The 13269-nt window shown below is 36.6% G+C and overlaps 2 protein-coding genes across 4 annotated transcripts in view; one reads left to right on the top strand and one right to left on the bottom strand.

Moving 5' to 3' along the window:
- Positions 1–2959, top strand: part of LOC306885838 (diacylglycerol kinase delta) — a 74005-nt gene extending 71046 nt beyond the window's left edge. For all 3 annotated transcript variants that reach the window (XM_079442617.1, XM_079442618.1, XM_079442619.1), the window contains 2 exons: positions 521–629; positions 1159–2959. In XM_079442617.1, the coding sequence (XP_079298743.1) occupies positions 521–629; positions 1159–1211 (162 nt within the window). In that variant the 3' untranslated portion in view covers positions 1212–2959. The remainder of the gene's footprint in view (positions 1–520; positions 630–1158) is intronic.
- On the bottom strand, positions 2952–11732 carry LOC306886029 (cysteine and histidine-rich domain-containing protein 1-like). The gene is made up of 11 exons (XM_079442884.1): positions 11400–11732; positions 10741–10790; positions 10502–10558; positions 8293–8447; positions 8017–8120; positions 6664–6716; positions 5422–5492; positions 5021–5123; positions 4811–4930; positions 4651–4713; positions 2952–4018 (listed from the first exon to the last, which is right to left on the bottom strand). Exons 1-11 carry the CDS (start codon positions 11461–11463, stop codon positions 3701–3703), a joined length of 1158 nt encoding a protein of 385 aa, XP_079299010.1. The 5' UTR covers positions 11464–11732; the 3' UTR covers positions 2952–3700.
- Positions 11733–13269: the final 1537 nt, after the last annotated feature.

A 13269-nucleotide genomic window follows, 5' to 3' on the forward strand; every position in this document is an offset into this window, starting at 1 on the left:
GGTATGATTTCAACTTTTTTTAAAAAAAGTTACACTACCTTTTTTAATGTTTTTGAAAGAAGACTCTTATGTTCATCAAGAAGACTGCATTTATTTGATCCAAGACAGTAAAACAGTAATATTGTGAAATAGTATTACAATTTATAAAAACTCTTCTATTTTTAATGTTTCTAAATGTAATTTATTCTGCTTTTCAGCAGCCATTACCCCACTTTTTAGTGTCACATGATCCATCACAAATCATTCTAATATTCTGATTTAGTGCTCAAGAAACATTATTAATATCAATTATAGTAAAACTGTTGAATGGCAGTGTATAAATTTTCATATATATGGTATCAATCAAATATTTTTTTTTATTCCCAGTCAATGTTTATAATGTTGTATTTAATCTCTAATCATTTTGCGTCATGGCATAAGACAAAAACAACATGCATCACATGTTAGTAGATTCCAGTTTATTGGACTGCATTATCACCCTCTCTTTCTTCTTGTCTTCCTGTTGTTCGTTTAATTCCAGGACCCGTCCCGTGTGCCTGGGAAGAGCAGTATGAAGCTGAAAATCATGCCCAAGGGGAAGAAGGAGAGAGAGAGGCTACACAAGCAGCGGTCCAGTGGCTCTCTGTCAGGTAAGAGACACATTCACTAGCAGAAACACCATTACCCAGCCTCATAATCTCACCATCATGCTGAATTACTGAGAGTGGAGTGTAGTATGTGGCACAGACATGTCAAACGAAGCAGTGCCAGTTGCTTGGCCTGATTATGAACTAATTATTTCTAATGAACTCATAAACTTGCAATTTACTGTACTTGTCAAAACATTATGATTTTTAAACGTTTTAATGAAGTCACACCAAGGCTGCATTTATTTGATGAGAATATGTGAGAAAATGTGACAATGAAAACTGGAGTAACGGCTGCTGAATATTCAGCTTTGCATCACAGGAATAAATTACACGTTTTTGTTTTACTGTATTTTTGAGTACATAAATGCAGTCTTCGTAAGCATTTACAGTATAATTTTTAGCATGTCACATTTAAAAAATCATAATCGTTTCCAAACTTTTGAATTTCTTTATTTTAAATAATTTAGACCAAATAAATTGTACTTAAACTCACATCTCTATTGTTAACACGTTTGTTTGCACCGCTCAGGATCTTGGGATATCAAGGGCGGGATGTGTGATGTGGATCCTGCGGGCAACTGAAGAGCTGAAGTGGTTTGTCACGAGGACACACTCGGCCACGGGACGCTGCTTTACGGCCAGTGAGGGAGGACAGGAGAGCCCCTGTGCAGACACATGCCCCACCCCAGTGTTTGTGCGCGGCCCGGCACTGCATTACTGAGCTTCTGTTGCGTTTCTTCTGCGCCTGCGGATGGTGTCACGGGAAACGCTCATTATCAGAGAGCAGGAAGTGGATCGTCCATCATCTCTCTCTGTTTCCCGTGCACGACCTAATCCGTTCGGTTTTTTAATCTTATGATCTTGCTACTTTTTTTTCTCTTTTTCTTAGTATTCAAGCCATCAGACACAAACTATAAACTTCACTCTCCAAAGGGAAAAAAAATAGGACATTTCTTTGGCCCTGTCCCGTCGCCGCCTGAACAACAACAAAGGAACAAACTAAATCGAACAAAACAATTGTATTAAAATGAAGACAAACACATGCAAAAAAAAAAAAAAAAAAAAGAATATCCTGATGAATGAATGTATGGTGGACCTGTATTATTCGTCAAACTGGCTGAATAGTTAATCTGCATCTAGTCTCTGTATCGCTCTATCAAAGACCATCTAGTTTCTGCATGCCTTTCATGCCCTTATGCAGAAAAAAGGTCGACTTTTTCTTTTTACGCTTGGATCGTCAGCCAAGTCGTGATGGTGTATCACTAGTGTGTCAATTGAGCCGTCGTTCTAGAAGCTTCAGTGCCGTAACTCTTGTGCCAAGTGAGTAAATGGAGCGCAGTGGTTTAAAGTGAGCTGTTTCTTTACTTTTTCTGCAGGGAAATCTCGTGAAAGAAAGTGATGCTGTATGTTGTACATTTCAAGATGTATTTGATCTCGCCTTGCACTTTAATATAGAAAACAAATGTTTAAAAAAGCAAACTTAAAAGGTTGTGTGTTTTGTTTTATCATATGAAAACTGGTATCCCATTCATGGAAAACCCATGAGATATGTTACATATAAGACCGTATATAATCCAACTTATGAATGTTATTCATATGTCGCCCCTTTTCGGGGTCAGTCTGTACATGGAAACCGTGAGGGAAAGCAAAACTTGAACTTGCCTAATGCGTAGATCACAAACAGTATTTATCAACAGACTCCAGTGGTACAGTGTAACATTTTTCAATTCAAAGAAATAATATACACAATACTGGACAACTTAATTATCTTGATAGTTGTGAGCCAAAGTCTAACAGTATTGCTCTGTAAAAAATAATAATAATTCCAAATATGGTCTTGATATGAAAGTTTATGGACAGTCTAGGTGCTGATTGTGCCCCTAAAAGTTGGACTGTATTTTTATTTTGCATGTCTTTGATTTAAACTTCCTTATCTGTGATGAATTGTTGCTGCGTGTTTAGTTTGGATTGACATAGCAAACATTACTTTGACCATCTCTGCGTATCAGCACATCGATTATGACTGTGGTAATCAGGTACATGCGGAAGGCAATGATTTTATGAACAGAAAATGTATTTTTTAATTTTCTCTTTGAACAGAGAAAAAGAACCAAAACTGAAGAGATTTAATTTTTATTTGCTGGTACCTCTTCATTGTCAAGACTACTGTTTACTTTTAATATGTATTTAAACATTTTATTTAAAATATTTTTTGCCATATGGGTTGCAGTCAAGCTTCCATGGCCTTGGACGCTGTCTGACTGCAATCACCTACTTCAGGATTGTTGCTGTTGACTTGACGCAAAAATAAAGTGTGGCCATTGCTGTTTGACTTGTTGCACTTTATTATCATGGTTTTACAAATTATACTTACAGTATGACAGCTCAGATTGTTTTCTGTCCAATTCGAAACAGTTCATTCAGTTCTTTGTCAGTGCTGAAAATCTGCATCGAGTATTTGTTTTTTTTAACTACCAGTGAAAAGTTTGGGGTCAGGAAGATTTTTTTTTGTTGTTAATTTTATTCAACAAAAGAGCAGTAAAGACCTTTAAATTGAAATTGTAAAAAAAACAAATCAAGTTCAAATTCTTTTCTTTTTGACTTTCTATAGAAATGATCAGTTTTTGAAGAAAAAAAAAAAAAAAAGCAGCACAACTGTTTAACAAATAAGAAATGTTTCACCAAATCGGCACACCAGAATGATTTTAAAAATGATCATGTGACACTGAAGACTGGAGATGAATGCTGAAAATTCAGCTTTCCAATCATATGGATAAATTACATTTTAAAAAATAATAAAATATAAAAGTCTTTCAAAAAAAATTCGAAATATCTTACCAACCCCAAACTTTTGAAGTATTTTCAAAATTCCTATGAAAGTGTGCAAAAACTGGATGACAAGTGTTTTAAGACTTCTCTAACCTTTACGCACACAATAACATACTGTACAATATTTTTAGCAGACAAAAACAGTGTGAGAAACGAAAGAAATAAAGGCTAAAGCAGCCCCACATTTGTATAAATCATATGTGAAACTGTAAACAACAATTACATAACCTCAGAAAAAATGCTCATTTTTCTGGGGGGACAGCAGCAGGCTCTTCCAACTCAGGGGGTCCTTCACCTTCCTCTTTTTCTTCTTTTTTCTCCTCACTCTCTTTCTGGTCTTCCTCTTCGTCTTCCCAGTCAGACTCGCTGATGTCATCATCTGAGATATACCAGTCGGGTTTGACGTCTTCCTGTTCGGCGTCCATCTCATCAGTGACCTCTGGCTCAGGTTTGTGTTTGGGGTCCTCAAGTTTCCCCCAGGCTACAGCATCAGCCTTCCGCATGGTCACCTCAACTTTAGAGGGCACCATGTTCACAAAACTGCTCTTCATGTCAATCACCTAAGAGACCAGAAGTGGACACAGATGTCTCACTGCATTTGACTTTCATACAAATAAATACACGTGTATATACGTATATGTAATAAAATATATATTTGAGATATATATGAGACTTGTCATAGCACTTGCATATCATTGCTCTTTTGTTGATTTTGATTGCTTCCATTGTCCTCATTTGTAAGTCGCTTTGAATAAAAGTGTTTGCTAAATGACTAAATGTAAATATATGCATATAAATGTATTGAACAAAAAAATAAATAAATATATAAATATATATATATATATATATATATATATATATATATATATATATATATATATATATATATATATATATATATATATATATATATATATATACAGTATACACACACAGAGTATGTACATGAAATATAGAAATAAATTAGCATAAAATAAAGCCTAAAGTAAACAAAAATTGTACAATAAATCTAAACCTGAATACAAATTATTTAGAAATGCTATTCAGACATATAAATTAAAAGAAATGCACATGGAATTACAAATTATTATTTTATTTTTTTTTAAACAGTTTTTCTAAATTGTTTCTTACGCACTAATCTGAGGATAACGCATTGCTAAATCATAAGAGACTGAATGTACAGTAATCTTACCCCCCATAAGTGGATGTCCTTATGAAACACTTTGTCACCCTCAAACTGAATGTGGCATGTTAACTGCAGATTGGTGGAGACAAAGAAACGTATTAATGGACAAAGACACAAACTCGTTTATAAAAAGCCACTGGATGCTGATGTGTTGATTTGAACTCACCACTGTGCGGTTTGCCTCCACGTAAGAATGCTCTGGACTGGAGTTCTTGGAGTAGATTGTGACCACGACCTGCTTTCCTGTCTGGTGCCAATCATGCCTGCAAGCCACCTTCTTTTTGTCCTGCAGACCAAACACAAATTAGATTTTTTGTTTTCTTGATTATACAGTGTGTGTCCACGTAAATAACTATCCATTGATCAAAAAAGTCACCTGTTTGGGGATCCAGCAGTGTTTTCCTGTTGTGCAGCCCTTCTGATCCAGGAAGGCGTTGAAGTCAGTGGTTTGTATGCAGCAGCAGTTCCAGTATTTGTATCTAGACAATGATCAGCAGATGTGAATCTCCCATCTCATCTCATAAAAACAATATCTTTAAGTAAGAAAACTTTTGTGTGAACATCATTATTGTTGAATTCGACTGCATGTGTGGAACTGAATGCAGAAGAGTTCTCTGAAAATGAGAAGCTTTATAAAAACAGGCCTTGCTTATACTGTAAAATCTTCAATAGACACAGGAACCGGGTACCTATTGTACCATAGTGTACAACAGATAAGTATAGTAACAGGCTGAGTTATACTCCCAAATAAAGTCTCAAATGCTGCAGGTTTCATACCCTTCGTGGAAGACGGGGACCCCGGGATGATATGTGCAGATCTCTGCATTCGTCTCTGGACCCTGGTAAATCTGAACACACACATGATCAAAGCGTTTGAACAGCTATTCATAGTCAACAACACACAGATGTACCTCAAACTGATGTACCCCTAAATAAAGACATTTCTGCTCCGGAGAAACACTCACAGGAACTCAGCATATTTACAAAAGCTGAACTTTAAAGTGCTGATGCACCTGAACTCAGCATAAGCTCTGTGTCATCCGTTTACTGCCTTCACACCTGAAAATACACTCAGTTTTCTACTCATCCAAACAGATAAATGAGCAGGAAGCTGTAACAGAACTATACGTGCTGTCTGTCTCACTGGCTGAAGAAAGAAAACACCATTAACTCTGACAAAAGAGAACCAACAGTTTGTCTTTACCCTGACGAGCAGGACTGAGCACAATTTAGAAATGAAGAATTGTCTTCCTTTCACTTCAAGAGATTAGATTTCAGTTTCCACAGGGGGCCGAAATGGAATGTGAATGGGAATGAAGGGAAGAGGAATTTACTAAACTGCAGTTCAACGTCTGGACCCATTTCAAAGACCACGATGCATAAAATGACATTTAATTAAATATATCAATGAAATATCCTAAATTAAATTCCTGATGACATTTCAAACCATCTGTGATGACATGCTCATAGCTAATTCATAGTGAAAAAACGAAACACACAAAAGAGAGAAACTACACTTACATAAAAAAAAAAGGTCATTTAAATTCAATTGTGAATGACACAACCCTGCTGATACAGGTTTAGTTCTCACATGGACTAAAGAATAGCTCCACTGAGTAATTAACATGACGAACTTCTGGGATTTCAGCAAACTAATCTATTAAAGATGATGGGAAGCTTTAACAGAAGGCATTAAGGTCAAATCCCAGAAAGGAATGTGAACCTGCAGCTTTAGTCATTAATTCTGGCTCATCTTCTGCTCCGGGCTCTTTCAACATTACACCGGTAAAAAAGCTGAACTCGAGTCTGCTGTCAGTTTCTGCTCCTCCTGTTCTCATCAAACTAGTTGTAAGGACCAAAGGAGGCTGATGCCAGATCAGTACTGTACATTAAAACCCGTCTGTGCATGAAGTGCTGCAGTGTCATTCTTCATTATGGCCACTAGGTGGCATGAACTGTATGTTTTGTTAAGCAAGCTGATTTGTTTTCTTGTAATTTACAAATGACATGAGCACCTACTGTTTTGCATCCTGTATTCTTGCATTTCACTCCAACCACGATGACTTGACTCTCTGTAGGACAACGAGAGGAAAGAGGTGACAGGAGAAAGACAAAACAACAGTAAGAGGAACTTTAGCAGTCAGCTGATTTCTCATCACATTATATAAAGAATGACAGTCATGCAGTACAATACAATCACAGGAACACAACACAAATATCCTACAGCAGACCTGTGAGCACAGCAGGGTGTTACTGTGTTTTTACAGGGGTCCTACTGTGAGTGACTGTCTATAGAACAATGCACCTCAGATCTACAACTATTGTCAAGGACTGAAATGAGCTACATGAACAAATACATACACCGTTATTTTATAGTTGTATAGAATACTATAGTTAGTATTTTTAATTAGGTTTTAGTTTTAGGTTTTCTGATTTCAATTTATTCTTGGTTAAATTTTTAGTAATTTTAGTAATAGTTTTTATCATTTTTATTTGCCTTTTAAAATCTGTCCATATAGTTTTTAGTTTCAAATCCTTTTATTTAGTTCTTTTTTATTTTTTTTAGTTATTATAGTACTTCAGGTTAAACTAGATGTCGGTAACTAGACAAAATAAAATGTTCTATTTTATTATGTTATAGTATGTTATTTTTCTATTTTATTTCATTTCATATAACTTTTATTTAGTTTCAAGTAACTTTATGGTTTTAGTTCCATTTATCTACAGTATGATAACCCTGATATTATTGCATCAATAAACATGACTTATGCTGAACACAATGTATTTTGGGAATTACTGGCTGCAAAGATTAATACCATTTATGTATTTTTCTTTGCAGTATTTGTAATAAATTATAATGTTACTGTTACGGCATGGAAAGATTAATGCTTTTTATTTATCAATTTCATTTAGCCTTTATGTATTATTTATATGATTATTAATAATATTAAACTATTATATTAATATTAAATCATTATTAATACTAACACATTTCAAAAGGTTATTTTTTTTTTACTTTTGTGTTGGGCTGCAACATTATTAAACATTATTTGTGCTGAATGCAATATATTTTGTGAATTATTAGCTGCAAAAATAAAACAATTTAACATTAACATACATATTGTATTAGTAGATTCAAGATTTTTATTTGTCACATACACAATTATACAGAGTATAACCAGCAGTGAAATGTAAGTAGTATGAATACATTATTATTACTAATCCATTACATCGATTAATTTTCCAGACATTGCTTTTGTGTTGGGTTGCCAATAAATGTTCAATAATTCATATTTGTGCTGAAGCAAAACCAGTAGAGAAGCGATGCACTAGTATCAATCCGGAGCTGTTGCAATAACAGGAATTGCTCACCTAGCTTCTCTCTCTTCTCCTTCTCAGTAATCTTCATTTTCTCCATGATCTGAGCCAGAGAAGGAGCGATCTTCACCTGCAGCTTTGTCTTTGGCTCATCTGAGCTGGGAAGGAGGGAATCGAAAAACATGTCACCGTCTGTTTTTATTTAACAGTCAGAAGGAGCTGTACTTCTCTTTTTGATAGAGAGGGCTTCAGAGAAAGAAAACTAATTTTGTATTCAGAACAATGAGCTGGTGTGTGAAACACTATGTGTGAGCTGCACACTCTATATACCTGGGTCTCTCTTTTTCCAGGGCTTCTGCAGATTTGGGTCCCTGGTAGATAATTTCCTCTCCACTGTGCTTCTTCACGTCTCCCTTATCAGACGTCACCTCTGGCTGCAGAGGCTCCTGAGGCTTCTCGTTACTATGGTGCCCGCGAGTGCAACCCTGAGAGGACAAGCACAGAAAGCAGAATGTGCCAATCAACATGTGACTGAGAGACAACAATTAGCAGACACAGAGCAGATAAATGACATGTTTGAGATTGGGTGAATGTGAACGCCTCTCCATCACAAAGACGGCATTTTTTAGTTCAATTATTTGTACTATAATTACTTATTTCTGAGTTTGCACGTTCTGTTCTAGCTTTTGTTGTTATGTCTTGACATTCAGTACTGCAAATATTGGCAGCGATATGATAATTTGCTGTTTGATAAGTCACTTTTGATAAAAGCATCTGTTACATGAATATGAATATGTGAAAGTCTGTCATGACATTGAACTTTTACATATTTTGTTTTAACTATTTTTTATTATTATTTATCAGTGGTTCTCAACCAGGAGGCCTAAAAAGGCTTAAAATTATTTACATTTTAATTTCCATACATTTTAAAAGTGGGATTTCTTTAACGTCACGTAAATTAATTAAATATTAAACTGGCATTGACATTTATTTATAATGAATATATATATCTATTAATGCCAAGTACTAACAATTGTTATTGATGAATATTATTAAAAATCCTTGTTTTTCCAATTCAATTGTTGTGGACAATGTTGTACTGCATTACACTGGTACATTTTATAACACTTCACAAGAAGGTTCATACAGGGCCGGCGCTCCGCACACGCACATCACGCACTGCGCGTAGGGCACCAAGTGCTTGGGGGGGGCACCAAAAAATCTGGGTCGTGAAAATATCATCACAATATAGGCTACTAGTATAAATAACAAATAAAATATTTCTAGCATGTTAATATACAAAAGCAATACAAAAGTAATATAGGCCTAGACCAAATTAGTCGAGAAAAAGGTGAATCTCTGTGCCAGTCTCCCTCTGGTGCCCCCCCCTTCCCCACCTCCCAGTGGTCTGTTTAATTATGCTTCAATCAATTTCAAATTTGGCCGACACCGACCTCAGACATGGCCTCGAAAAGGCACCAAGAGTCGGGGGCGGAAAAAAGAAAAAAGAAGAGACAGCGGGATGATGCTCGCGCGTCGCTTGCAGGTAAGACAATGTTTTAAATAAAAATGTTAGTTTTGTGCGTGTAGTATGCATGTCCAGGGGCGTCGGCGCGTCCGCGTCGCTAGTAGTGCAAAAGATCCGGGGCTTTAGCCCTGCATGTTGAGTCTTTTATTTTAACGGGGTCCGGGGGTTTCTCCCCCGGGAAATTTTGAAACTTGGGCTGTTAAAGATGCAGTTTGTTTGAGAAGGAAAGGAAGGCCAATCGTTGGGGTCCTCATAGTCATATTTGAATGACAAATAAAGCTAATTTTCCCCCTAGGTAGGCTATACGTTACAGATGTGTGTGCATATAGCTATTAGTGCAGAACGTTCCCTATTGTAATTTCTTCGCTTCAATATAATGCCTATCTGCCTCTTGGTAAGGTGAACTTTAGAAAAACCCTGCAACTGAACGTGATGTGATTTTGCCAAATTAGACCGCTTAGATAAAGTTTTTTCGTTGTTGTTCTATGCGGGCATTTTCAAGAGGTTCGGCCAAGGGCGACATCTGTTGGTGAAACTGAAATTAGAAAAAAAAAAAAACACAATCTCAGTGTTTGTATATCACCGCCAAGCGTTTGTGCTTAGGGCACCCAAATGGCTAGCGCCGGCCCTGGGTTCATAAGTTAAAATGTAATGAATTGACCATTTTTACAGCATTTAGCAATCTATGATTATGTTAAATAACTGTTAATTGATTTTGTGGGAACATTTCACAGTAATGTTCCATTTGTTAACTAAAGTTACATTAGTTAACATGACCAATGAAAAGTATTTGTAAAGCATTTAGATTTTCAACCTTTACTAATCCTATTCCTGATGATAATATTAATTAATGGACCTGAGCTAACACTACTTTTATTAATTAACGTTAAAAAAGATTAATAAACACTGTATTAAATGTATTGCTTTTATGTATGTACATATTCTGTCACTTTATTTCACTCTGTACTGCTGTAAGTTAGACCGTAGCATGTTAGCATATTATTAGCATACCTTGATTGACAGGAACTCAGAGAAATCGGTCGTCCTCTTTTTACAGCAGGACCAGCCCTGAGAACAAAAACCCAAACAAAGAAACACAAGAACAAAATAGAACAAAACATGGATATTAGGCTCCCTACGAAGCAGGCAAACACGCCGACGACGCACTTATCAGGTAACGTTAAGCACAGAAGCGAGCAGCCGTCGGTCTGTGTCTGAACAAAAACACTGCCAGACACATCTGAGCTCACCTTTAAGGCATCGTGGAAGATTGGCACTCCGGGGTGAAACTGGCAGGCATCTTTAAGGGGTGAGAGAGAAAATCGGGTTAGCAGGAGACATTTATCACACAAGTCCATCCTCATTACTATTTTTTCATTAGGACTCAGTCGCCTACTGTAGGCTACATGACACATGCTCAAGAGACAGTAGGAAGATGAGCCATTTATGGAAGTAACACTCGATTAGAACACCTCCAAATGTGCTTGAGACTTAATGGATCCAAGAAACGTCTAAGAACAGACACTAGCTAAATCACCTTTTCTGCAATTTCCAAATGTATAAATAAAACACGGAAGGCTTTCTTGTTGCAAAATGAAATCAAAGTTAAGTCTGGCCCCCATTAGAGGCCTGCTAATCTCATTCACACTGCAATCAGCTGTTGGCTTGCCTCTATTTATATAATTCAATCTCCAAAAAAACTACTGTTTCACTGGAAGCTACAGAAACCGATAAAGCACTTCTCTTTCAGTTCTCAAACTCTAAAATGTGTTGGTAGATTTGTAACATCAGGCCTGTAATATCAGCCTTGACCTTCACATGGACAATTAAATATATATACAGTTCAAGATAATATACTTTTCCCAATAGGCTATATATTGATAAATAGCCAAACTGAATTATTTCTTACCGTCTGAGTTTTTGTCAGCATCAAATCGACCTCCGCAGCCTCTGTTGTAACACAGTAGAGCCATGTTGGCCTGTTAGATATTTAGGTTGACTTTCACTTTATTGCTGGACTCTTTTCCTTATTTATATGCTCTGTCCTGCGTTCGTCTCGGGTACTTGTGAACTCGCACAGCCGCTGTGAAACTTCTCCAGAACTTTCAGCCGAGGAGAGATCCAGAAGGAACAGCTACGTCCAGCGAAAGAGAAGAAGAGAGATGTTCTGTCTGAATAAACTCTAAAAATAGCCAGTGCCATGTGCTTGCTCTCTCTCACTTTACAGCTGTTGGGGTCTGTCTGAGAGGGTGTGATATTCCTGGGGTCTACAGAAAAGAGGGGCCGATGGGGGCAGGGGACAGCTGAATCACTAAAATCACCACAGATGCCAAAGAATAAACCAAAACCTGTCTTTTCCAAAACTACTCCAAAGCTGGGTTATGATTTCACTTAATCTCTTCATCAATAATGGCTGACCGATCAAGAATATATTATGAACTGCTTGTTGTAATATGTTTTTAATACATAATGTATTTTAAAACATTACATATTAAAACATAAAATGCTATTTATAACAGTATCTGATGCACTAAACATGAGTTGAAAAGTAGCACTCGGAGCTTCATGGAAGATGCTGTTTTATAGTGTTGTGTTCTGTAGCAGTGGGATCTGGGTTAGAGAAGCAGATCCACAGACACAGTGGGAGCATATAGCAAACTATATCTTGGAAAGAAAGAAAAAAAAAACAGGCACAAACTAAATAGGCAATGTAATTAATAAACTGCAGAAAAGAAACCTTGAGGAATGGAGTCGGGTACCATTTCTGTAGATGAATATTAATAGAGGTTCAGAATAAAACGGCGAGAAAATCTGTTAAAAATGTCCTTTATTAAGAAACCGGTGAGCGCGAGCGTTAAATCCATTTATTCACAAGGCATTCACTCATGGTTCAGATTAGAGGCTTGCAACCATAAATTTTCTTCACAAATACAGACAACAAAACAGAGACAGAAAGAAAGAGTGAAAGAACTTACAAAAACAGACTCAAGCTAAAATCTCAAGGAGGAATATAACATACCAGATCAGCACAACCAACCACTGATAAATCATAAAAATAACATATACACAGAACCCGTCCATCACTACGACAACAACTGCTTACTAAAAAACAGCACCATATTTAATAGAACTTTGCAAACGTTACATGGAACTGTGAAATTTTCCCAGGCATGTCAGATACAAAAACATGCAAGAAAACAGGTACAAATTATAAAGCGATCGAAAGAAAATGGAGTTAAATCCATCAGGTCTCTTGGTCCTGGGTTGAGCATCTCATTGCAGGCGTACAAACGACAGTTCAAGAGAGACTGGTATCATAAGATCATTGACTTCAACCAGTGCTGCATGGTTCATGAAGCTCACGGAGAAACCAAAGGCAGTTGCAGATGAAAAGTCGATGAAGAGGGTGTTTGATTCAGGTTTAGTTACAGATTAAAGGTTTCAACCGATACAAGCATTCTACCAGACTTGAGAGAGTTGATGTACAAGCACAAGAAGACATGTCTGATTCCTTTTCCCCAACGGTACAGAATTAAAAAACTGACTGCACTATGTGCTTGAGCTCAAATAATTGATATAGAAGCGAATAGCACTAGTCACTGCTTCAGATCATATAGTGAGCGAAAGAAGAGTAGAGCAAATGGTCAAACTAAACCAGATTTAGTTACTTAGTAACTAATGAAATCAGATCGAAAGCCTGGCAACATAGTCCAGGAATTTCCTTAATGTCATGATGGGAAACAGTCTACTAGAGTAATCTGACCGCTCACAGAACCTTT

The sequence above is a fragment of the Barbus barbus genome (assembly GCF_936440315.1).
Source record: "Barbus barbus genome assembly, chromosome: 2".
Classification (NCBI taxonomy): Eukaryota; Metazoa; Chordata; class Actinopteri; order Cypriniformes; family Cyprinidae; genus Barbus; species Barbus barbus.

Excerpts from the sequence above, each read along its gene's own strand:
- LOC306886029 (XM_079442884.1), bottom strand. The coding sequence starts at position 11,463 with ATGGCTCTACTGTGTTACAACAGAGGCTGCGGAGGTCGATTTGATGCT. Across the intron at positions 8,121-8,292 it reads CTGGAAAAAGAGAGACCCAG|CTCAGATGAGCCAAAGACAA; the intron begins GTATATAGAGTG and ends CCTCCTTCCCAG. Across the intron at positions 4,019-4,650 it reads AGGACATCCACTTATGGGGG|GTGATTGACATGAAGAGCAG; the intron begins GTAAGATTACTG and ends CTGGTCTCTTAG.